Genomic DNA, 27,200 nt, shown 5'->3' with positions numbered 1-27,200 from the left:
AATTTACTCACAAAAGATCAATAGATAGAAAAAAATAATGCTTGTGATAAAACTTTATCCACAGCTTAGTTGAGAAGGCCGCAATTTGGGCAGCATTCTCGCCAAATATAGAACCACTTGTTGCATTATGGCCATAGACATATAAACCATAGAAGGGTTTTGGAACCTCTAACCCTGGCAATTTGACTGTTAAACTCATGGGTACACCAGCAATGGCTGCCAGTTCTGACTTGAATGGGAACCAAATCAAATCGTTATTAGTCACATGCACTGAATACAACCTTACAGTGAAATGCTTATGAGCCTCTAACCAACAATGCAGTAAAAAAAAAAGAAATAAAAGCAACAAGTAATTAAAGAGCAGCAGTAAAATAACAATAGCGAGACTATACACAGGGGAGTACCAGTACAGAGTCAATTTGTGCGGGCACCGGTTAGTTGAGGTAATATGTACAGTTGAAGTCGGAAGTTTACATACACTTAGGTTGGAGTCATTAAAACTCATTTTTAAAACACAAGTCGTTTAGGACATCTACTTTGTGCATGACAACTTTTATTTGTATTGCTTTTAAATCTCTTTAATGAATATTTAATCTTAACACTTTGTTCTAGCTAGCTATTTGTGTAGGTAGCTATCAAGTAAACCCAAAGTCATTTTTCCAACAATTGTTTACAGACAGATTATTTCACTTATAATTCACTGTATCACAATTCCAGTGGGTCAGAAGTTTACATACACTAAGTTGACTGTGCCTTTAAAAGCTTGGAAAATTCCAGAAAATAATGTCATGGCTTTAGAAGCTTCTGATAGGCTAATTGACATCATTTGAGTCATTTGGAGGTGTACCTGTGGATGTATTTCAAGGCCTACCTTCAAACCTAGTGCCTCTTTGCTTGACATCATAGGAAAATTAAAGAAATCAGCCAAGACCTCAGATAGAAAATTGTAGACCTCCACAAGTCTGGTTCATCCTTGGGAGCAATTTCCAAATGCCTGAAGGTACCAGGTTCATTTGTACAAACTGTAGTACGCAATGGGAACACCGTGGGACCACGCTGCCGTCATACCACTCAGGAAGGAGAAGCGTTCTGTCTCCTAGAGATGAATGTACTTTGCTGCGAAAAGTGCAAATCAACCCTAGAACAGCAGCAAAGGACCTTGTGAAGATGCTGGAGGAAACTGGTACAAAAGTATCCATATCCACAGTAAAACAAGTCATATATGGACATAACTTAAAAGGCTGCTCAGCAAGAAAGAAGCCACTGCTCCAAAACCGCCATAAAACCACCAGACTACGGTTTGCAACAGCACATGGGGATAATGATCGTACTTTTTGGAGAAATGTCCTCTGGTCTGATGAAACAAAAATAGAACTGTTTGGCCATAATGACCATCGTTATGTTTGGAGGAAAAAGGGGGACGCTTGCAAGCCGAAGAACACCATCCCAACCGTGAAGCACTGGGGGTGGCAGCATCATGTTGTGGGGGTGCTTTGCCACAGCAGGGACTGGTGCACTTCAAACTAGATGGCATCATGAGGAGGAAAATGATGTGGATATATTGAAGCAACATCTCAAGACATCAGTCAGGAAGTTAAAGCTTGGTCACAAATGGGTGTTCCAAATGGACAATGACCCCAAGCATACTTCCAAAGTTGTGGCAAATGGCTTAAGGACAACAAAGTCAAGGTATTGGAGTGGCCATCACAAAGCCCTGACCTCAATCCTATAGAACATTTGTGGGCAGAAGTGAAAATGTGTGCATGCAAGGAGGCCTACAAACCTGACTCAGTTACACCAGCTCTGTCAGGAGGAATGGGCCAAAATTCACCCAACTTATTGTGGGAAGCTTTGTGGAAGGCTACCCGAAATGTTTGACCCAAGTTAAACACTTTAAAGGCAATGCTACCAAATAGTACTTGAGTGTATGTAAACTTCTGACCTAATGGGAATGTGATGAAAGAAAGAAAAGCTGAAATAAATCACTCTCTACTAATATTCTGACATTTCACATTCTTAAAACAAAATGGTGATCCTAACTGACCTAAGACGGGGAATTTTTACTAGGATTAAATGTCAGGAATTGTGAAAAACTGAGTTTAAATGTATTTGGCTAAGGTGCATGTAAACTTCCGACTTCAACAGTACATGTAGGTAGAGTTATTAAATTGACTGTGCATAGATGATAACAACAGAGAGTAGCAGCGGTGTAAAAGAGGGGAGTGGGGCAATGCAAATAGTCTGGGTAGCCATTTGATTAGATGTTCAGGAGTCTTATGGCTAGGGTGTAGAAGTGGTTTAGGAGCCTCTTGGACCTAGACTTGGCACTCCGGTAAGGCTTGCCGTGCGGTAGCAGAGAGAACACTGCCTGGTGTAGAGGTCCTGAATGGCAGGAAGCTTGACCCCAGTGATGTACCCTCTGTAGTGCCTTGCAGTCGGAGGCCGAGCAGTTTCCAAACCAGGCAGTGATGCAACCAGTCAGGATGCTCTCGATGGTGCAGCTGTAGAACCTTTTGAGGATCTGAGGACCCATGCCAAACCTTTTCAGTCTCCTGAGGGGGAATAGGTTTTGTCATGCCCTCTTCACAACTATCTTGGTGTGCTTGGACCAATCTAGTTTGTTGGTGATGTGGACACCAAGGAACTTGAAGCGCTCAACCTGCTCCACTACAGCCGCGTCAATGAGAATGGGGACGTGCATGGTCCTCCCTTTTCCTGTAGTCCACAATCATCTCCTTTGTCTTCATCACGTTGAGGGAGACCTCCTCCCTATAGGCTGTCTCGTCGTTGTAAGTGATCAGGCATACCACTGTTGTGTCATCGGCAAACTTAATGGTGTTGGAGTCGTGCAGTCATGAATGAACAGGAAGTACAGGAGGGGACTGAGCACGCACCTCTGAGGGGCCCCTGTGTTGAGGATCAGCGTGGCAGATGCGTGGTTACCTACCCTTACCACCTGGGGGCGGCCCGTCAGGAAGTCCAGGATCCAGATGTAGAGGGAGGTGTTTAGTCCCAGGGTCCTTAGCTTAGTGATGAGATTTGAGGGCACTATGGTGTTGAACGCTGAGCTGTCGTCAATGAGTAGCATTCTCACATAGGTGTTAATTTTGTCAAGGTGGGAAAGGGAGGAGTGGAGTGCAATAGAGATTGCATCATCTGTGGATCTGTTGGGGCGGTATGCAAATTGGAGTGGGTCTAGGGTTTCTGGGATAATGGTGTTGCTGTGAGCAATGACCAGCCTTTCAAAGAACGTCATGGCTACAGACGTGAATGCTACAGGTTCAGTAGTCATTTAGGCAGGTTACCTTAGTGTTCTTGTGCACAGGGACTATGGTGGTCTGCTTGAAACATGTTGGTATTACAGACTCGGACAGGGAACAGTTGAAAATGTCAGTGAAGACACTTGCCAGTTGGTCAGCGCATGCTCGCAGTACACGTCTTGGTAATCTGTCTGCCCCTGCAGCCTTTTGAATGTTGACCTGTTTAAAGGGCTTACTAACATCGGCTGCGGAGAGCGTGATCACACAGTCTTCCGGAACAGCTGGTGCTCTCATGCATGTTTCAGTGTTATAGTAATTTAGCTCATCTGGTAGGCTCATGTCACTGGGAAGCTTGCGGCTGTGCTTCCCTTTTGTAGTCTGTAATAGTTTGCAAGACCTGCCACATCCGACGAGCATCGGAGCCGGTTGAGTACAAGTCAATCTTTGTCCTGTATTGATGCCTTGCCTGTTTGATGGTTCGTCAGAGGGCATAGCGATATTTCTTATAAGCGGCAGCTCTACCCTTTAGCTCAGTGCGGATGTTGCCTGTAATCCATGACTTCTGGTTGGGGTATGTACGTACGGTCACTGTGGGGGGGGGGACATCATCGATGCACTTATTGATGAAGCCAATGACTGATGTGGTGTTCTCAATGCCATCGGAGGAATCCCGGAACATATTCCAGTCTATGCTAGCAAAACAGTCTTGTACCTTAGCATCTGCTTCATCTGACCACTTTTTTATTGATCAAGTCACTGGGGCTTCCTGCTTTAATTTGTGCTTGTAAGCAGGAATCAGGAGGATAGAATTATGGTCAGATTTGCCAAATGGAGGGCGAGCTTTGTATGCATCTCTGCGTGTGGAATAAAGGTGGTCCAGTTTTTTTCCCCTCTGGTTGCACATTTAACATGCTGATAGAAATTTGGGACGACAGATTTAAGTTTCCCTGCATTAAAGTCCCCGGCTACTAGGTGCGCCGCCTCTGGGTGAGCATTTTACTTTTTGCTTATGGCGGAATACAGTGTGGTCTTAGTGCCAGCATCAGTCTGGGGTGGCATGTAGACAGCTATGAAAAATACAGATGAATAGTCTCTAGGTAGATAAGCAATAGACCACACTACTTCAGGCGAGCAAAACCTTGGAGACTTCCTTAGCTATTGTGCACCAGCTGTTATTTACCAAAATACACAGTCCGCCGCTCCTTGTCTTTTTAGACGCCGCTGTTCTGCCGATACAGTGTATAACCAGCCAGCTGTATGTTGATAATGTCGTCGTTCAGCCACGTCTCCGTGAAGCATAAGATATTACAGTTTTGAATGTCCTGTTGGTAGTTTAATCTTCCGCATAGGTCATCAATTTTACTTTCCAAAGATTGCACGTTTGCTAGCAGAATGGAAGAAAGCGGGGGTTTATTTGATCGCCTACGAATTCTTAGGAGGCAGCCCTCCCTCTGGCCGCTTTTTCTCCGCCTTCTCTTCACACAAATGACGGGGATCTGGGCCTGTTCCCGGGGAAGCAGTATATCATTCACGTCGGGCTCGTTAAAGGAAAAAAGGGTTCTGCCAGTCCGTGGTGAGAAATCGCAGTTCTGATGTCCAGAAGTTATTTTCTGTCATAAGAGACGGTAGGAGCAACATTATGTACAAAATAAGTTAAAATATAAGTTAAATAACTCAAAGAAACCAATAAAACCCCAATTGGTTATAAACACGTAAAACGTCAGCTATATTCTCTGATTGATTGTGGCTGTCAGTTTGCATTTCACAAATTTCAAAATACAAATCGCTCAACATGTGGGAACAAGACTGTTGGAAAAGTATTCCAGGTGAAGCTGGTTCAGACAATGTCAAGCGTGTGCAAAGCTGTCATCAAGGCAAAGGGTGGCTAAATGACTTAAATGTAAATGTAAATGTATAAAATTTATTTTTTATTTGGTTTAACACTTTTTTTGGTTAGTACATGATTCCATGTGTGTTATTTCATAGTTTTGATGTCTTCACTATTATTCTACAATGTCTAAAAAAAGTTGACTGGTACTGTATGTACAGTATTTCAGGATGTGTAAACACGCAATGATGTGCCAAAATATTTGATTCCGTGCATTATTATACAGTATAAGCATTAGAATAAGCTGCCTCAATATTTGCAGCCATATTGGTGATATCTCTCTAGGAGCTGATCGATCTACAGCATTATGGAATAATCCTAATGTTAAGGTAAGATTTGAGTGTTGAAAGCTGATCAGACAGCTGCGCTTCCCTTCTTTCGATCCTATGAGTGTCGACACATGCTCCAACGATGCACTTAGCGAACGTTCTCTGACGGGGAAATGGATGTTACGTCTTCGGCCGTTGTAGTAACGACGCATCGTTAAAACAGTCGTAAGCCTAAGTTACATTGCTATTGGGAAACCGGGCCCTGGAGAATAGGTGGAAATGCCCCTGTATTAAGATGTGTGTCAGGGCCATGGTGAGGTGTTCAGTCTTAACAGATACACTCGGTCTGCAAACTGTATGATTGACGGCCATTGGAACACGTGAAAGTGGGTCTGAGCGTTGTACAATGTAAAATGAGGTATATGAAATAACAAGATCAGCGGTTGAAGTGTTTAAGCCTGGAAATGAACGTGGCTTGGTGAACACCACAGTATATTCAACCCCCCCATTATATTGGCTGCGTAACATTTCATCTTTGCAGGCAAAACTGAGACAGTGTGTGTGATTGACCGACTACATGAGATTGAGTAAGGAGTAGAAGAGTACAGAGAACGTCACAAACCAGGCACAATTGCTGATGTCCTCGTCCAATGTTGACAGAGACATGGGACAGTGAGAGGGAGATTAGATGGCATAATATGACCCTCTACTAGGCCTACACGTTCAATTATCCTTCAAATGTCTGTAAGCATAGTACGCAACACTTTTGTTTTGGAAGATCAAACTCTTACCAACAGTCAGTCATGAGGGAATTGCCAAATCAGTCCATGTTCAAGACAACAGTTTTTATGCAAATCAATAGTTACAAATGTAGGCTACATAACAGTCTATACATGCTTATCATGTGAATTGTGAACATTCAAAACTGTTCTGATTACATGAGGATAAAGTGTCCCCCCTACACCCCTTATCATAACTTTCTTACATAGCAGGCAAAAATGAAAACGAAGATGTGTTCTCCCAGGTCGGTCATTACAGAAGCAAGTGCTTGGATCGGTCTCTGTGTGTCTCTATGATGTTGTGTAAATCCTTTAAACCTGGGGCTTTTGCATCCGTGCAGCAGTTGAACCTAGGCACAGCAGAACAGGCCACAAAGGACAGCTCTAAAAATAGGACCCCTGCTTTTCCACGGGCGCGTCTGTCTGACATGTTCGTCTGACTCCTCTCTCGCTCTCATTCATCTTGTGCTTAACTCTGAACTGAATGTTCACCTAGCACTCCTATTTTTCTCACCATCTCTAATCTGATTTTGTCCGGAGCCAGCAGCGTCCTTGAGTCAAATCGGGACATGAGAATACTGAAGTATCAGAACATCTGATAGAGTACGTGAGCGTACTACATTTAAGGAGTGGTATTCAATCTAAAGCAATAGCCAGCTAATAGGGTAACGCAAACACTATTCTGGGTAAATCCATTTGAATTCAATCGCTTTTTGACAGCATCTCTTTTGATTTGAACAAAACCTTACATGCATATTTGCCCATTGTAGATGTGCTCAGAAAGTGACTTTTTGGACCAGGACGCAAAAACATTCACGAGATAAAAGGTGCTCAAAGTTGACCCATTTTGCACACCCCACCATACCATGAGACATCCATGTCCATCACTGGAAAACAAACGGCTGAGATTGATATCAGGGTTTTTTATGGATTAAAAAAGGGCTTAGGTAGTGTGTGTGGCAGGGGGCATGGCAATGGGCGCGGTCAGCCAGTCGAAGTGGCTGAATTTTAGAGAACAATTTTTGCAGTGTAGAGACATCTTTTCATTTTTAAGCCAATTTCCTGCAATTCTACACATTTCTCCAGAAATGTTTGCAGTTTTAAAGCAAATTTTCTGTAATTCTACACTTTTCGGCATGGACCTGAGAGAAAATGTTGCTGTTTTAAAGCTAATTTCATGAGATTCTACATATTCTGCCATGGAGCCTAAAGAACGTTAGGCAGTTTTAAAGCAAACTTCCTGCAACTCTGAATTTTGCTATGGCTAATGCGGATTTATTTTGCGCAAACATAATAACAACATTTATAAACTGGGTAGTTTGGATACTGGATACTGATTGGCTAAAACATCATTCAGTCGTGTGTATGAGAGACCGTATACCATGTCTATGATGTTTAGCCTTTTCACCTCGATAAAATAACTACATCAACAATAGTTCGACATGCCGATGTACAAAATAAGGCATTTAGATAAACTTGAGAAACCGAAACGAAAAGAATATTGTGAAACAAACAAAGTGGGCACATACCTGCTTGACTGACTGATGTGCAGAAAAAGGGATACATTGTGAGTTTGGGAATACAACATAAAAACGGAGCTGAACGTCATTCTACGGGACTTGTATGGTTCAGTGAGAAACATGAATGCCGAAGAATATGGGATTAGCAGCTATGCTGGACTTGAACCGACATATCAACGACCCCCCTCTCAGTTTGGCATGGAGTATACAGAAGGACACCGAATTCACAACGAGCAACAATGTGTCAGTCGGCGTAATTAAACAGTTGAGGGAAGAGGGGCGCGATACAGCTGCCCACCAGTGAACGGCTACATATGGTATGTAACTGTGAGCTTGCAACTGTGAGCTTGCTAAGTCATTCTAATGCACGCTGACAATATAACCGGCCGCTATGTAGGCCTAACTATTACCCTAACTATTAGTTAATGTTTTATGTTTCAGGTACACAAAAATGCTGATGGGAGTGAACTTCCTCGCAAAAATGCCGCAAAAGAGCTGGCCCGTCGCAGATTTACACAAACACTGCTTTCGAATCACCATGATCCAGAAACTGTCGGATGACAGAGGCACGAGACAGAGGTACGATAAATACTGTCTGTCATAAAACAGATTCGAAACCTCCCTTCAAAGTTACTGGAGGCCAAATCTGGAAGGGGTGGATCACTAGGCTCTCTGACAACACAGCAGCAGCTCCCCCAGTTAAAAGAACGGCATCCATTTCCAGCAGCATGGAGCCAACAAATGATAACATGGGCAAGCCAACAACAAATGATAACATGGGATCATTTTTTCACTTGTGCACAATAAATGGCAACATTCAGATCAACATGAATAAATAATTGCCATGTGTTAGTCACTCTAGAAGTGGTGCTAATGCTCGGTTTTCGCATACATTTAATGTAAGCATGCAAGCTAACCTGTGGTTGTTGCATAGCAACCAGTCTAGCAATGCGACTTTTGTCCGGACTACTTTTTTCTGGCGGAATGTATTTATTTATTAATTAAAGCAGCATTCATCTTCAATTTAGATGTGTAGTTCCTTGCCTTACTGTGTTGGCAACTCTTTTACAAAAGCAATAAAGCACCTCGGGGGTTAGTGGTATATGGCCAATATACCACGGCGAAGGGCTGTATCCAGGCACTTCACGTTAGCCGTGGTGTATTGGCCATTTATACAACGGGTGGCTCTTATCCTGAATGCTGATTGGTTAAAACCTTGCTGGAGTGCTGCATAAGATCACCTGACCTCAACCCAATTAAGATGGTTTGGGATTAATTGGACCGCAAAGTGATGGAAAAGCAGCTAACAAGTGCTCAGTATATGTGGTAACTTTGAGCACCTTTATCTCCTGAATGTTTTGGCATTCAGATCAAAAAAGTATCTTTCTGACCATGGGCAAACATGTATGGAAAGTTTTGTTTAAATCAAAGGGATGCTGTCAAAAAGAGATGGAATTCAAATGGACTCACTAAATAATTTTACTATGCAAGAACAAATAGTCATGTAGGCTACTCAACTCATGGTAGTCAACACAGCAATGTGTAAAAACGGGAAAAACCTCAACACATCGATTAAAACACGTTCACAAACCCACTTACTGGTTTGGTTCAAGATTTTGTCTAAACCCAGGTATAAAGTAACACCAATTTTGTGATATTCAATTAGTAGTTACAGTCATGTCCCATCTCTGCAGGGGAAGGTCGAGAGCCATGCATCCACCGAAACATGACCCTGCCTAGCAACACTGCTTCGTGACACACTACTCGCTTAACCTGGAAGCCAGCCGCACCAATGTGTCGGAGGAAATACCGTACAACCGGCCGACCGTGTCAGCAGCGTGCATGCGCCCGGCCCGCCACAGGAGTGAATCTCTGTACAACCACAATTGCTTCTCCAATTCTTGTCCCAATAATATAGCTACAGGAAAATACATTTGACACCATTAAATGAAAAGACATGTAAGTCTATATCTAAAGGTAAAGCTACCTACATACATGTAAGTGAGAGACAAAGGCACATCACATACACAAGTTAGAACTAGCACAGACAGCTGCAGAGGAGAGGTTAGCGAACACACTGTACTGTTTTGTTCACGCATGTGTATAGATGTAATGTATCATGACACCTGTACCATGTATGATCATGATGGTTTTTCGTGTGTCAAAAATATATGTAAGTGGTCCACAATGTGGTTGGAAAAAAATCTGTATTTTGTATTATTGTATCGTTGTGGAGTGACACTTAAATACATTGTTCTAACTCCAACACACACACACACACACACAGTACCTGAGCTTTAATGCATTCCTGTGAGCATTCAGGATGAAATGAAAGGCATGAAAAGAAGAAGCAGAGAGGAAGATGGGTGTTATTAAACATGCAACATGTCACTCAGGGATGGAGAGAATTAGGCCTGATGCTTCAATAGCTGCAATTGACAGCTGTTATAAAGCATTATTCTGTGCCAGTTGGGCAGGGGTAGAAACACAAAGACAAGTACATTATTCATTGAGCCAAACACTCCCATCGTCCTTTGCCCGTTTCGCATCACAACTGAGCTATCTGAAGACAACATTTCACTGGTTGGGCATAAAAGAGACCTTATATCAAGACTCACTCAGCCTCAACACAGACAGACACAAAAAAGATGATTGAGAAATCGCAAGAAAGCCCTAATTGCATTCAGCGAGGGCACAGTCAAATAAGCGCCCATATTGTGAGACAAAACGGTTTCGGAATCATCATTAGACGCAATAACTTCAGTCCCGTCTGGGGAGTTTCAATTTTACATTGAAACAATTAACACCAATCATGAACGGAAATTAGCCTGTGGTTGGTTGGATACGGAGACGAAGGCGGGAGGTGATGTTGAATTGAGGGGCATTGATTCGCTGAGGCCGCCGCAGGCCGTGTACGTCGCACCATTGAAATTAGGGAACAGCTGCTCAGGGCCTAGGCAAGACGCTGGAGGTGACCGAGGAGACCCCGAAGAGAGGGATTACTCATCCGTTTGGGTGGAGAGGGAAAGATGGCAAAATGGAGAGAGTGATAAAGAGAAATTGAGTGAGCAAGAAAGAGAGAGACAAACACCACCATCACAGAGATAAGACCATCTAACCCAGGGTTGCCCTGTCAGCGGATTTCCCAAAATTGGCCTATTTTGAAAACGATGTTGTGGGTGAAAATGTATTGGTCGCGGGTTGTAGGTTTTTGGGCCACTTCTAAGTTGTACCGCCACCGACATGAAATTTCTCTTTAAAAAAATATATATATTTCACTTTGACCTGCTGCTGACTATCAGGTAGTAAGGCAAGCTGTTGCAGAGTGAGTGAGTGAGTGGTGGGGAGCGCCAGAGGCATGTGTGTTGGTTGAGAGAGCACTGCAGCAGGTAGCATAGTCCGCCTCTTTCTTTTGCCCAAAGCAGTTAAGCCAAAAAAACGCCCCGTTATTCAGAGGGGCGTTCTACGACGCGTTGAGTGCTCTCCAAGTCCGGATAGTGAATATCACGCAGCGTGAAATTTCAGTCACTGATTAATAACATTTGCCCTTGTATTTCAAGATTAAAAAATATAATAAACAATGTCGTGGACCGATCTAGCCATTAACGTCCCTTAATCTTGACGCTAGGGGTCAGATTATTATTATAATTTTTTTTAAATAACGTTCCCAAGGTAAACTGACTATTTCTCAGCTCCAGATCGTAGAATATGCATATAATTTACAGATTAGGATAGAAAACACTCCAAAGTCTCCAAAACTGTCAAAATATTGTCTGTGAGTATAACAAAACTGATTCTGCAGGCGAAAACCTGAGGAAATCTAACCCGGATATGATTTTTACATTTTTTAAATCTGTGTTTCCTTGCCCGTCTTTCTTCCATTTAAAGGGGTATCAACCAGATTCCTTTTCCAATGGCTTCCTCAGGGTGTGACCAGGCTTTAGACATAGTTTCAGGCTTTTATTTTGAAAAATGAGCAAGATTTTTCAAAAGTAGTCAGGTGTCCTTTGATTAGTTCCTGCGCGCGAGAGGGGAAGCTCTCCATTTTCTTTCTCTCTTTTATTGAATAGGTTACGGTCCGGTTGAAATATTAGCGATTATGTTTGTTAAAAACAACCTGAGGATTGATTATAAAAAACATTTGACATGTTTCTACGAACATTACGGATACTTTTTGGAATTTTCGTCGAACGGAACGAGGCTAGAATAGTCAAACCTCAGATGGACAAAAAACCGCCGGTGTGCGGGATCAAACGTTTGACTCCGCCGACATTGAGCCCGGCTGCACACTGCAGTCAGGGGTACTTGATTAAATGTGGAGAATTAACTCTACAAGCAACACTAGACTATTATTATGGTGGGAGATTTTAATACGGTCTTCAATACCTCTATGGACCGTAAAGGAAATCACACTACAAACTATCACCCTCAGGCACTTAGGAAATCATGAATGTCATGGATATATTGGAATTAGTGGATATATGGAGGCTTAAATACCCTGACCCTGTAATATATACATGGCAGAGGCTTAATCAAGCTAGTCGTCTTGATTACTTTCTTATGTCTATCTCTCTGGCACCAAAAGTTTTAAAAGTGTTGATGGGGGACAGAATGCCGTCAAATCATCACATAATTGGCATAATATATTACACTTACAGAATTTCCATGTGGGTGAGGATATTGGATATTTAATCAAAGCCTACTAGATGATAAATTGTTTAACTAGGACAGAATAATTTATAACTTACTTTTTCCAGACATAACATACACTTAGGTTGGAGTCATTAAAACTTGTTTTTCAACCACTCCACAAATTTCTTGTTAACAAACTAGTTTTGGCAAGTTGGTTAGTTGGACATCTACTTTGTGCATGACAAGTAATTTTTCCAACAATTTTTTATAGACATATTATTTCACTGTATCACAATTCCAGTTGGTCAGAAGTTTACATACACTAAGTTGACTGTGCCTTTAAACAGCTTGTAAAATTCCAGAAAATTATGTCATGACTTTAGAAGCTTCTGATAGGCTAATTGACATCATTTGAATCAATTGGAGGTGTACCTGTGGATGTATTTCAAGGCCTACCTTCAAACCTAGTGCCTCTTTGCTTGACATCATGGGGAAATCAAAAGAAATCAGCCAAGACCTCAGAAAAAGAATTGTAGACCTCCACAAGTCTGGTTCATCCTTGGGAGCAATTTCCAAACGCCTGAAGGTCCCACGTTCATCTATACAAACAATAGTACGCAAGTATAAACACCATGGGACCACGCAGCCGTCATACCGCTCAAGAAGGAGTCGCGTTCTGTCTCCTAGAGATTAACGTATTTTGGTGCGAAAAGTGCAAATCAATCCCAGAACAACAGCAAAGGACCTTGTGAAGATGCTGGAGGAAACAGGTACAAAGGTATCTATATCCACAGTAAAACGAGTCCTATATCAGCACAAGCTGAAAGGCCCCTCAGCAAGGAAGAAGCCACTGCTCCAAAACTGCAATAAAAAAAGCCAGACTACAGTTTGCAACTGCACTTGGGGACAAAGACTGTACTTTTTGGAGAAATGTCCTCTGGTCTGATGAAACATAAATAGAATTGTTTGGAGGAAAAAGGGGGAGGCTTGCAAGCCGAAGAACCGCGAAGCACGGGGGTTTTAGTCTGTAGCCTATGCCTATTGAAATGACAAGTCAACCTCACAAATGGGCCATTTATAACTGTTTGCAGTCTTAACATCTGGCACATAATAACGGCACAATTGCCAGAAAATAGACTAACATTTGTTTTTTTTAAAGTTTGTCCAAGTGTTTCTTGCACACAGATTGAGATCCTCTGTCCAACTTTCATCACTCAAACTCTCCTGTTGGATTTTTCTATTGTTCCTATTGCAAAAGGGATTTATTTACAATTATAAACTATGTGATTTGAGCCCTGAATGCAGATTTTGGGTTGAAATATGTTACTGAGCTTTGAGTGTTGCTAGTGCAGGTAGCACATGGAATCATGGTAATTCTGCCAAAAGGTTATATTTTTAATTATAAACTGGGTGGTTGGTATATAAGACTGTATACTACGGATATTAAAGTATTTTTACTGTTCTAATTACATTTGTAACCAGTTTATAATAGCAATAAGGCACCTCTGGGGTTTGTGGCATATGGCCAATATACCACCTCTAAGGGCTGTATCCAGGCACCCCCCTGTTCCGTCGTGCATAAGAACAGCCACATACCCCTCCTCGGTCCTTATTGCTTAATTATAAACTGGGTTTGAGCCCCAAATGCGGACTGGCTGAAAGCTGTGGAATTACAGACCATATACCAGGGGTATGACAAAACATTTATTTTTGATGTTCTAATAACGTTTCTAACACATCTTATAATAGCAACGGCTAAATTTAGACACTCCACATTGTGTCATGCTTAAGAACAACAGCCCTTAGCCATGGTATATTGCCCATATACCATAACCCCTCGCGCCTTATTGCTTAATCATAGCAGTCAAACGAGTTAAACCGACATCCATTGATGGAAAATGATCTGGCGAGTTTAATATGTTTTTTTGTTTGTTGACATACTCAAATTCCTTTATTATGGTGACATCATAATATTTTGATAAACACTACTAACGTCATTACAAGTTACGTCGATATTCCTTCTTAATTGGCTTGATGTTATGGAAAAAGGGTTTATTGTATAAATATGGAAACTCCTCCCTTACTGCGGCAAATAAAAAAATAAAAAAATGTTTTACTCGTTTTCAGGCCTTTTCGGCAGGTTGAGTGGTCATTGTTATGGAAATGTTAACTGGACCTGGCAACCATGATCTAACCACACTGTTGACAGACTCTAAATTGACATTAATTTTACCACACCATGAAAGAAATAAAGAAACCAAGAGAAAGAGGGACAAGATGAAAAAGGATAAAAAGAGCCAGCCTGAATAGGTGGTGCCCATTCTGAGGAAAGAAGGGGCTCAGTCAGTGTGGCCGACCTCGTCTGAGCGCGTGCGGGTGGTGTGTGATGCATTCTAAGATGTCTGATCGCGTCGGCTGCAGGGCTCACAGATCGTCTAAACCACAATGGCTGACTTGACGTCCATTTTTAAGTCTGTTTAACTGCATTTTTCATTTGGAACTTGTCCTTTAGCATTGCTATTGTTTCAGTAGCTTGCTTTCTGCCTTTGAAGCTATTAGCCTTAGCCTCATGTGAGAGCCGGGCTATTCTAGGCTTTTCATTTGGTGAAGCACCAGATCATTTTTGCTTTCTGAGGTAAAAATGGATGTCTGGCAAGTGACAACTATCCATTATTTAATGACGTATTTACCCTTGGGAGTGTCTTTTTCAGGGGAAGACCAGGACATTGGGCTACACACAGAACCAGACGTCCCAAGGAGACCACCAGTGCTAGGTTAGCATGCCATTGGCAGTATACCTGTTATAATTTATTAAGACAGTAGCTGTTGGTCACATCCCATCACTTCAGGTCTACGGTGGGGGGAACAAAGGCTTGGGGACCATCTCTTTGCTTAGAGGGCGTTCAATGGGGATGGACCCCACTGAAGGAAGGCCCACACTTAAAGCGAGTGTCCTGTATATTGTTTTCAATAAAGCACGTTCCTATCAACCATAGATGATTGGCAATATATATTTTGTTGGAGAAAAAAATTTGAAAGTAGAGACAGAGGAGATATATTTGGATCGGTGTCATCATAGGTAGATCGATACCTTGAATGAAAGACCCCTTGCTGTAAATGGGATATCACCACAAAATGTTCTTACAATACACAAGACCAATGTCCATGCAAAACACCTATTCTGAATGTCTACCAAGTGAGATTTAAAGGGACGTACATTTGAGTTACGAAGACAAACCCAAGCTTTTGGCATGTTACACTGCTCTCTCTATTCCTCTGCCAAAAGTATCTCCCTGGCGCATTTTTCACCTCTAAATGCGCCTTAGGGTTTTGAGAAGGAAAATCCCGGCGCAGCCTGGCATTCCAAATGCGGGAGATTAGCGTGCTACATGTCATCTTAACATCCAAGCCCATCCAAGCTTTCCCCCTATGCGCTCAGCAGTATAGTCTCAACTGAAGTTATTCCCTCTACGCACTGCTGTACTTCAAGTGCACTCCACTCCACTTGGGACTACTTGTTACCATGGCACCCCACTTATTCTTCCCACAGGGCCTCTGCGGAGAACTAGAATTTTGTGACAGGCGTCGTCAGGCCATGAGAAAGTTCAGGGTATCCTTTTATGTAAAAACCAAAGCCAGTCTAAAATTAGGGGGCGGTGTTGGGGGGGGGTGGATGACGTCCGGCGCGTTTCCGCTTTGTACGGCAAACCCAGATTATTCCAATGTGTTCCAAAAGAGCCGGGGTACTCTCGTTGACACCATCCTCCCTTCGGAATTGCAGAAATAGGAGGAATGGGTTGAAATAGGGCAGAACTGGGGCTCATGAAAAATAACATGGGGCATGGGGTGTGTTCACATCATGAGTGAACATGGGTTCCCATGAATAGCAATATGGGGTGTGTTCACGTGATTGTACTGTATACTTCATTAGTGAACCCTTCATTATAGTGAACATGGGTTCCCATGAACGGAACACACTTTAGGACCCATCTCGGGCACTGCTGTGGCCACCTCAGTGGACTGTGGTGTGCTCCATTGGAAAATAAGAGAGACTCTCCATCTCCACACATGCTGCCTTTTTAGAATATTTGGGGGGGAGGGGTTTGCATAAAGATAGGCACAGCTTTGGGACTACATGATGAAAAGGACCCCTGTTCTCTCTTCCACACAGACTGTTCTCTTCACTCTCCTCTTCCCTCCTTTCCAGTCATGCTCCTGCTGATTTCGCTGGAGAAACCAGCTGGCTCTACAATTACCATCCACATCAACCCCTGGTGGGTGACTCAACACAGCTTCTCCCTTCAACTACATGGAACTCCTCGAGCTACACGGTGTAGAATAACAACCACCCTGACACCGCCTGGAGCAATAGGGGACACAGTGGTTATGGGGTGAAGGAAAGATGCAAGTTCTAGAAAAAAGGGCCCAAAGATGACACAGGAGGGTATAACCTATATATAGTCTATTAAGGTCAGACAGTGAGGTTGTAGCAAATGGTGCACAATAGTCGAGTAGAGAAAGGTATACACGGTAGCCTACAGCGAGGATAGCAAAAGGGTGCACAGCATGAACAATGCATTTTGAGTACAGGTACCCAGAAGGGTAGAATAATAATATAATGGTGAAACAAGGCACAGCAAGCCTACAGCGAACACGGTACATTGACAACAACGTAACTATAGAGCACAGCAAAGTAGAAACAAGGGTGCACACAGATCAGGGTATACATGTAAGGTACTAACTAGTAGGCTACACAGACCAGGGTATAAGGTACTAACTAGTAGGCTACACAGACCAGGGTATAAGGTACTAACTAGTAGGTACACAGACCAGGTATAAGGTACAAAACTAGTACACAGACCAGGGTATAAGGTACTAACTAGTAGGCTACACAGACCAGGGTATAAGGTACTAACTAGTAGGCTACACAGACCAGGGTATAAGGTACTAACTAGTAGGCTACACAGACCAGGGTATAAGGTACTAACTAGTAGGCTACACAGACCAGGGTATAAGGTACAAACTAGTAGGCTACACAGACCAGGTATAAGTACAACTAGTAGGCTACACAGACCAGTGATAAGCGTACAACTAGTAGGCTACACAGACCAGGGTATAAGGTACTAACTAGTAGGCTACACAGACCAGGGTATAAGGTACAAACTAGTAGGCTACACAGGTAAGCGTCCAACAAGCTTAGACAAGGACTATGTTAGCCGACACAAGTGGAGGCAAGGTAAGGAGTATGTTAGGCCAACACAGAAACTCAAACTACACAAACTGGACACTCCATTTTCACACCACGAGTGTCCAGCAACACAAAACAGCCTAGTTACTAACTAAACAGGAGGAGCCAGGTAGCTAGATGGTGACTCACCGTATGGTATCCCCTGGCTATGGGCGGCTTGCCGGTGGGGTACGGGTCCACCGTGTCGATGATGGTCTGCCGCTCGCCCTTCTGGTTGATCTTGCGGAACCTCCGGCGGGACTGTCGATGCGATGCTTGCCGCTGGAAGTACTCCTCATTTTCATCCATATAGTCCACCTGGGGAAATCGGGTAGGAGGAAAGGAAGGAGTGACTGTCTTATTTTCCTCAACCCCCCCCTCCTCCTCCTCCTCCTCCCTCCCCCTCTTCCCGCCCCTCTCACTGCGTAAAAATTGCAGCGTGTGTGGGCTGGGCCTCAACACTCCCCTCCGACATCAAAGGAAGCTATCACAACTCCAGGAGAGGGGGAACGAGAGAGAGGGAGGTGTGTGAGAGAGGTACATAATGAATTGGCAAGGCAAGCGTGTGAAAGGAAGAGGGATAAAATAGAGGAAGAGATCAAGAGAGGGATGGAGAGAGCGAGAGGAAGAAAAGAAGATAGAGGGGAGACAAACAGAGGGAGATGGAAGGAGAGATGGAGAAAGGGAGACATACCGGCCCCTTGCCCTGATGTGATTCAGATTTAGTCATTCAGTCTTGAGTTCAGTCATTCAGTCAGATGCTGCCCTCCCTCCCTTATGATCACACTGCTCCTGCCGTCGATCACCTTCGGGAGTCACAGTCCCATGAAATGGCTCAAAATGACCGTCGTAATAAGGGATAATGTCACAATTGGCCTCAAATTATGAGTACAACTTGAGGTTGAGGAGAAAGCGAGTCACAAGGCATCGGCCATCAGAAGACAGAAATACACGTACTACATGTTTGCCTGCAAAATATTGCAGCAACATCTTTTCTCTGCTCACAAAATGCATTTCAACGACTTAATACTTAACAGTCAAGTGTAGTAGCCTGATGAAATAGGCCTGGTGCTAGAATGACACATTTAAGGCGTTTACAGTTGGCACACTCTCCTCCCTCACAAGCTTCTTCACTGCGGCTTCGCATTTCACAGCACTCAGCCTTTGGGATTACACATAAAATCTCTCTACCTCTCTCTCTGCCGTACCAACTGCTGCTATGGCAACGGCAGGGGAGCTGTGGCGGATGAGAGAGAGTTGTGTTTGAGAGAGGAGCGAGAGTGCATGTGATGTGCGTATCAGTTTGGTTTGAGTGTGTCAATCAGTTTCAGTGTGTGTGTGTGGGTGTGTGTTGACTGTGCATATGTGTGTATGTATCGGTTTGAGCGCATGTGTCTGTGTGCGAGTATGATTTTGGTTTGCGTGTGCATCAGTTTCAGTATCTTGCGTATATCGCTTGTAGTATGTGTTGGAGACTGGGGGCTTAAGAGCGAGAGCTGCTGGTGTCTTAGTATCATAGCACCCCGAAGCCCTTCTCCCAGTAATTATAGGCTGCTTGTTGCGCCCATAATAGCTGCGGCTACACCAGGAAGTAGTAATGATCAACAGTAGGACAGAGAGGAGGAGAGAAGGCTATTAGAAAAGCTGAAGCTTAGCGGTTGGAGCCACATTTAACAAAAAGGTGCCATCTATACAATTATTATTGGAGACACTCATAGGACACTATGATTACAGAGACGATCTTTGTGGCAGCCATACTGTAGGACAGTTGGCGATTAACAGTAACATGACGTAACTGGTTAGGTATGATTGCTCTATTCAAAACGGAGCAATTTTTAGGCGATAGAATCTGTGTCAAATTGTAGTATGTGTGTGTCTGTGTACGCGCTTGATTATGTGTGTGTGATTGATTACGTGCGAGTGTGATTGTGTGGTGTGTGATTGGTTATGTGTGAGGGTGATTATGTGTGGTGTGTGCTCGCACACGTCAGAGAGAGAAAAGGACAGTGGGCTTATATATCTAAAAAGATATAGCACACCTCCAAGGTCTCCTGTTCGACAGCAGATTGTGTTGTGTTGCTACTTTTATACCCTGGTAAAGCTGGACTGATTGGTTTTCAACTTTGCTTTTTATAAGGTCTGTGCCAACATTTGATGTCACCATAAAACTCTGTCAAACGTTCTATCACTGACTGTAGCCTTATATATCACTGACTGGAAATTACTGAAGAATACTTTATTATATTCATTACATTTAGCCAAGTATTCGAGCTCGCAGTGAACAATAAAACATCTGCAAGTACTATAGCTGAATGTATGCATGTCAAGTGAAGCACTAGCATTACTTGTTGGTCCACAATAAATAAAGAATAAAGGCCATTAAGTAGACCTAAAATCTAGGCACCTAAATTAGGTGGGGTGTAAAAGTCCTCAAAACATGCTAGGTCATTGCTAAGCCATGTCCCTATAAGTCCTAAGCCCTAAGTCGCATCTTCTGTAAACCACCCGTCCCAGTACATCAGTATATGAAGTGAGTGTGGTGTGCTGTTGCCTGATGTGACGCCACTGTGGTAAAGTTGGCAATGGCGGCAGGACTCACCACAATCATCTCGMAAGGTTCCAGAACGATGCACTCGCATCCGCGTCTCAGGCTCCCCGCAGAACGCTTTCCAAAACTGGTGATGGGGAGCAAAGGAGAGAGAGAAGAAAGAAGAGTTTAAGGCAGGAAAAGGCACTTTTAATACCGTTCACTTGGCATCACTGGGATTCAATCTGGAAATCTTGTTCCAACGATGGAACAGACAGACGAAGATTCACTCTAAAGTTCCTCAGAGTAAAAATACACCACAGAAATACACCACAAGTGGAAAAGTCCACTTGGTGACATCACAGGCTGTACAGTATATGTGCTCTCCAGTGAGTAGTGGTGTAGAATATTGAAGTGGAAAAACCAAAAGTCTTGAAATGGGGCAGCAGCCATGGAAATCATGAGTAGGGTAAATTAGAAAAAAAAACTTTAAAAAAAACTTGGGGCTGGATGAAGATTCAAGACTGCAAGCATTGTATGATGCATTCAGACCCACATTTGAGTCAAGGGCTCCCTTGTGCCATATTTACAAAATGACCAACACCAAAATGTGTGTTGATGTGACCCCCCAAACTGATGTGATTATGTCTTCAACATAAACTCTAGTCACAGAGAATGTTCAAATAGTGGTCTGAGAAACATCCACCAGTTTTGAATATATTTTTTATATGCTGTGCAGAAGCCATTATTCTTGCCATTTCACCACCAAGTTGTGTTGCAAACGGCATCATATTTACAAAACCTTCTACTGATGGCAGCCTATCCTTAATCCAGCGGCTCCCAAACTAGGGGTTATGGAAGAACTTCCAAAATCGCCCCCCCAAAAATATATACATACAACACACAAACACAGTACCAGTTTATATTTGTACTATTTTCTACATTGTAGAATAATGAGACAAAGCAAAGAGTAGGCAAAGCTGTCAAGGCAAAGGGTGGCCACTTTGAAGAATCTAAAATATATTTTGATTTGTTTAACACTCTTTTGGTAACTACATGATTCCATATGTATTTCATAGTTTTGAGGGCTTCACTACTATTCTAAAATGTAGAAAAAAGTAAAAAATAAAAACCCTTAGTAGGTGTGCCCAAACTTTTGACTGGTACTGTGTGTGTGTGTGTGTGTGTGTGTGTGTGTGTGTGTGTGTGTGTGTGTGTGTGTGTGTGTGTGTGTGTGTGTGTGTGTGTGTAATATATATATCAATAAATGATAGTCTTTGTATCTCAAAATCATCGTAATGTGGTTTACCTTAATCTAAAAATGAAAATGATGAAAATCTAAAAGAAAATTAAACCAGAGAGCGCCCTCAGATCATGGGGAAGGCCTGGACTTGACCATTGCACTTGAATCATTCCCACATTGAATGGCTACGCCCACTACTCTATGAAACCACACACTATTGCAGACTTTGATATTACCGGCCGCAATTGATACAGTGAAAATGTGTGGGGAGGCAGAGGCACAGAAACTCACAATACCTTTGTCCGATAACCCTGGTAAATAAAGAATTCATGCTATTGCGAGCAATCAAGACAAAACTCTGACTTAACAACTCTCATTCATGGGTCACTATGGAGGAGTTACGGTTTCTGACTCAAAGGGAATATCCTGCCGTCTCCCTCTGAGCATTAGTGCCACGTTCAAGACAACTGGGAACTCGGAAATCTCAGACTTCCAACTTCAGTGCGTTCAAGACAACTGGGTACTAAAAAAAATATATAATAACTGACTGTGAAAAATAGTTTTGAAAGGTCATTCAACTCGGGAACTCAGGCCTTTCTCGAGCTCCGACTTTCCGGACCTGAAGATCACGGACGTCATAATTTGACATCGTATTTTTCCTGAGTTCCCAGTTGTAGTGAAAGCACCATAAAACTCACGGCACCCTTTCGACAGCTCATAACTGTGTGAAGCTGGATTCAGTGTTCTCGTCTGCAATAAAACGAAATATCGATTCAGGTTGAATGTGATAGCAGAGATGAGGTGCTCACTGCCGACCACACCCCCTGACTTTGAGAAACTCCGATGCGACATGCGTCAAGTACACCCATCTCATTAGATATTATACGTCAGACTCATTTGCAATTGACTGTCATAGCACCACATTAAAAGTATGTGATGGTGAGTTGGGAAGACAGTCAGAAACAATGTTTTTCAAATGACTGCCATAGCGCCAAATAAAAAAGTTAACATTGGCTGTTATTTAGATACTTTTTCCCCCACATGGTTATGGGTCGCGAGAATTTTCGAAAATATCAAAATGGGGTCATCAGCCAAGAAATTTTGGGAACCTCTGCTTTAATCCAACCTGGATTATGCAATGGTGCATGTTACACTCTAATAACAGATGCCTGTCAATTAGGTACAAAATAATGACCAAAGAATTACCACCCATTCAATTAATTTATGGTCCATTAATTAAAACTCATAACTCCATTAATTCTGTCATTAGGGTGTTTTGAGATCAAGAGCTGGGCTAACTATTCACCATTACACCCATAGTCTCTCAATCCTCATAAATCGTTTAGTGCAGCGGCTAACTGCATCAAGGCCAGTACGCCCATCCATCATAGCCCCCAGCAACACAGTCCGGTCTGACAGGTAAGGACCTCGGGCCAGGCATTTCTCAAATGTTTTAGAGACCTCGGCCCATGGCGACATGTTGCCGGGCGGCCTTCGTCTGGCTTGCAGTCTATCGGTGCGCACCCCTCAGGGAAATAGGCCTACACCTCCCCCTACCCACCCCTCTCGCTCTCTTTCTCAAGCCATGTGCCTCGCTAGCCTTCACCTGACTGAGATTTAGTATTCCCTCCCTCCATCACTCCATTTTTTTCTCTGTCAGTTCTGCAGTTGCCACGCCAAAGTTTTTTTCTTCCAAGCGTGTGACCCTCTCAATGTTCCCTTCATATTCCTGTTTGTTCCCATTAATCCTAAATGCTAGTATTTAGCATTTCAAGGTTACATTTGATGGGTGACAAGAATGTGTCACAAAAGCATATTAAAACTTGTTCTAAAGGAGAAATGATGTGCAGGGCTATTGTATGTTGAGTGTGTTAAGCTGTGTGGGGTTAACGCCAATCATTACTGTTTGACATCACTGGTCATGTGACTGACTGAGCTGCAGCTTAATGCACTATTAGCTGTGGCCCCCACACACACACACTACGCCATAATGGGAGAACACCAAATGGAGTGTTCAATCATGCCCTACCCTTTCCATAAGTACTCTGACACGCCATTTCATAGCGTTCTTTCCGCACTGCAAATGCTATGAGATACTAAGAATGGATTATGGATGTGGGACTTGTTTAGGGGTCAATCCGCTACTACTTTCCCCACCTGGCCAGACCAGTCATAACAATGCTGTGTTTGCTCTTCGGGAATGTAAATAAGAAGATAGAAACAATAGGAGGTTAAGAATTCGATAAGCTGTGAAGACATGACACAGGTTCATAACTTGTCACATGTAAAGGACGGGATGTGATTAAGCATTATGTGAAAATCAAGGATTACATAGAAAATGTTTTTTTTTATTAGAAAACTGAGAAGCACTCCAGTCTCAGTTGTAGTAGGTTAGTGCTAACAACGTTTGGTTTACACACACACGTTTCCTATGTTAGAATGTGGCCCGTGTGTGTGAGCCGACTGTCTAGCTGTAAGTGACTGACTGTAAGCGTCTGTTCAAACACTGACGCAGTGTAAATATGAGATAGGACTCCATTGTGCTCTGGCTATCATTATCATTCCCTGCATGCCAGAGCACTACTAGTCCCTTTATTAGCCTTGGTGCGTAGGAATTCTCCCGGCATGTTGACGGACATCATCTCCCCCGCTCCGGCGGCCTCTATTTGGCATTCCCGCGTTACACAACACCCTGGGCGCCTGGAATGTCATTCCATGCCATTCCACACACACACATCGCCGGCCCCCCGTCTGTGGCCCCCAAGCTACACAGAGACTCCCTGGCAGGTTGGGTCACATCAAAACCCCTGCCCTGGACTGTGTGAACTGATCCTACAATGGGGTCTCCACACTCAGCTAAGCCCTTTAACCAGGAGACAGGGAGGGCTGAGAGCCAGGGTGGAATGGCTTTTAAAAAAATCATCCATGGCCCATAAGCCAGACAAAGATTAAACCCCTGGATATACAACACTTTTTGTGCTTGGAGGTGGTGAAGCCAAAGGAGGTGGGCAGAAGGAGCGCCTTTGAAAACACGACCGGGAAAGGAATGGTTTATAGAATCCAACCAACCAACGGGTAAAAAGAAAGTTGGTTCGAGGGCATCAAAAGGTGCTGAGAGTCAGGTTACTTTTTGCCCTTCCAACACAAACAAATAATGTTCGGGCACACAGACGTCCTGAACTGGAAATAGCCGCTGACATCCCAGCAAAGAATTCACGAGTGACTTGTGACTTTCGCTTCCCGAAATATGACTTGACGATGCTTGAATGGTGCCGAAATACAGTCGAGTGCCTCAGGAACAGAAACATCAAATCATGCCTACAGCCAAGTCAACACACACATTTCCCAAACATACTCGAAGGTATAAGGGTACATTTAGTCAGTTTCCCTCTCCAAGTTTTCAAACTGATGTATAACCTTCTCGACCTAACAAGTCTCTCTTGTGAGCTGAACTGGCGGAACAGTTTGCTCGCTAACCATACCAAAATAAACATTAAAAGAGATCCCTTGCATTCCTGACGTCTTTCATATACTCAAATGTTTTATAGCTACCAGCTCCCTTGCTGGAGAAGTCAACATTTCATCTATCACCTTTCTACTGTGCTACCATACGCTGTTACTCCTGGGGAAAACATGCTTTCACAGATTCACACCCAGTGCTTAAGAAAAGCTCAATGGATACTTACCCCTTGGTTATAAACTTGTCAGAGGGTTGACACTTGGTAGTATATCAACTTCCTCAAAATCCTTCCTCAGCCTAGAACTAGTCCTAGAAGTGTAGCTATATCCAGTTCAGGAAGTTCTGATCAATCCCAGCATTTCGCTCCGCTTGCAGTCGCACCCTCGTGCTGGTGTTTGAGTGAGTGTGTCAGAGGGTGTGTGTGGAAGCTTCTGTCTCTGCCTCTTTCTGGCTACGCTGTGCGGACAGCCAACATTCCAGAGCACAGCTCACTTCATTTCAGCTACAACCTACCAGAGCACGGCTCACTTCCTGCAGGGCTGGGAGCAGACAAACCAGGAGTTTGGCCAGGCGTGGGGTGGTGGGAGTGAAAGTTAGATGGTGACCCTTGCTCCCCCCACACCCTGCAGACCGTTCACATGAACCCTACGAGTGTATTGTGCAATACAGCACTGTTTTGGTCCTGGTTTTTGTCTTAACCAAGTGTTTAACCCACAATCAGGTTTTGATTCACTGGTTGAAATCAACAAGCTTGCTAATAGTAATGCAGGTTGTGTGGTGACAAATAGCAAATTAAGTTCACTACATTACCAAAAGTATGTGGACACCTGCTCGAACATCTCATTCCAAAATGATGGGCATTAATATGGAACTGGCCCACCCTTTCGCTGCTATGACAGCCTCCACTCTCCTGGGAAGGCTTTCCACTAGATGATGGAACATTGCTGCGGGGACTTGCTTTCATTCAGCCACAAGAGAATGTGATTAGGCCTGGCTCACAGTCGGCGTTCCAATTCATCCCAAAAGTGTTCAATGGGGTTGAGGTCAGGGCTCTGTGCAGGCCAGTCAAGTTCTTCCACACCGATCGACAAATTATTTCTGTATGGACCTCACTTTGTGCACGGGGGCATTGTCATGCTGAAACAGGAAAGGACTTTCCACAAACTGTTGCCACAAAGTTGGAAGCACAGAATCAGCTAGAATGTCATTGTATGCTGTAGCATTAAGATTTGCCTTCACTGGAACTAAGGGGCCTAGCCCGAAACATGAAAAATAGCCCCAGAGAATTATTCCTCCTCAAAACTTTACAGTTGGCACTATGCATTGGGGCAGGTAGCGTTCTCCTGGCATCCCCCAAACCCAGATTCATCCTTCGGACTGCCAGATGAAGTGTGATTCATCACTCCAGAGAACACGTTTCCACTGCTCCAGAATCCAATGGCAGCGAGCTTTACACCACTCCAGTAGACGCTTGGCATTGTGCATGGTGATCTTAGGCTTGTGAGCGGCTGCTTGGCCATGGAAACACATTTCATGAAAATCCCGCAATTTTTTTTTTGTTCTGACGTTGTTCCCAGAGGCAGTTTGGATTTCGGTGGTGAGTGTTGCAACTGAGGACAGTCCGCACTCGGTGGTCCTGTTCTGTGAGCATGTGATGGCCTACCACATCGCGGCTGAGCCGTTGTTGCTCCTAGACATTTCCACTTCACAATAACAGCACATACAGTTGACCGGGGCAGCTCCAGCAGTGCAGAAATTTGATGAACTGGAAAGGTGGCATCCTATGACAGTGCCATGTTGAAAGTCACGGAGCACTTCAGTAAGGCCATTCTACTGCCAATGTTTGTCAATGGAGATTGCATGGCTGTGTGCAATTTTATACACCTGTCAGCAACGGGTACGGCTGAAATAGCCGAACCCACTAATTTGAAGGCGTCCACATACACTATATATACTGTATAAAAGTACCTCAAAACAAGGGTTGGGCAACAACATTGCCTTAGTGAGTAACAATTTAAAAATGTAAAAATTGTTCCAATGGTCAAGTTATTATGCAACTCCCACAACAGCAAAACTGGATGAATGTGCCAAGTCCGTTCTTCTGTCACAGACTTGTCATTGTATGTCTTTCAGAGGCTTTACAGAAGTTCATCGGACAAAGGCGCGACCGGTTCTCAATAGGAAATGACTCCGGTTACAGTGAGTAAAGGGTTGTGTCCCAAATGGCACCCTTTTCCCTATTGAGTACACTATATTTGACCAGAGCCTTGTGGGCAGGAGTCAGTTACACACGATAAGGTTTACATTCCTATCAAACAAAGTGTGGGTGGTTTGCTAAGTTCAGGTGATAATATGGGGAAGTGACGACAAATCGAAGGGGAAATGTGATCCATAA

The 27,200-nt window shown here is 43.5% G+C and overlaps 1 protein-coding gene across 13 annotated transcripts in view; it reads right to left on the bottom strand.

Annotated features, from left to right (window-relative positions):
- The window catches only part of LOC111967587 (rap guanine nucleotide exchange factor 2), a 145,676-nt gene that overhangs the window by 48,716 nt on the left and 69,760 nt on the right, over positions 1 to 27,200 (bottom strand). For 12 of the 13 annotated variants that reach the window (XM_070444795.1, XM_070444802.1, XM_070444804.1 and 9 more), the window contains exons 5-6: positions 20,175 to 20,250; positions 17,726 to 17,893 (exon numbers count right to left, since the gene is read on the bottom strand). In XM_070444795.1, coding sequence (XP_070300896.1) covers positions 17,726 to 17,893; positions 20,175 to 20,250 — 244 coding nt within the window. Of the gene's footprint in view, positions 1 to 17,725; positions 17,894 to 20,174; positions 20,251 to 25,031; positions 25,235 to 27,200 lie in introns of those variants that run through there. The other variant, XM_070444806.1, reaches the window with a different exon arrangement.

This window comes from Salvelinus sp. IW2-2015, linkage group LG8 (assembly GCF_002910315.2).
Source record: "Salvelinus sp. IW2-2015 linkage group LG8, ASM291031v2, whole genome shotgun sequence".
Lineage (NCBI taxonomy): Eukaryota > Metazoa > Chordata > Actinopteri > Salmoniformes > Salmonidae > Salvelinus > Salvelinus sp. IW2-2015.
This window is presented reverse-complemented; position numbering and strand designations above follow the sequence as displayed.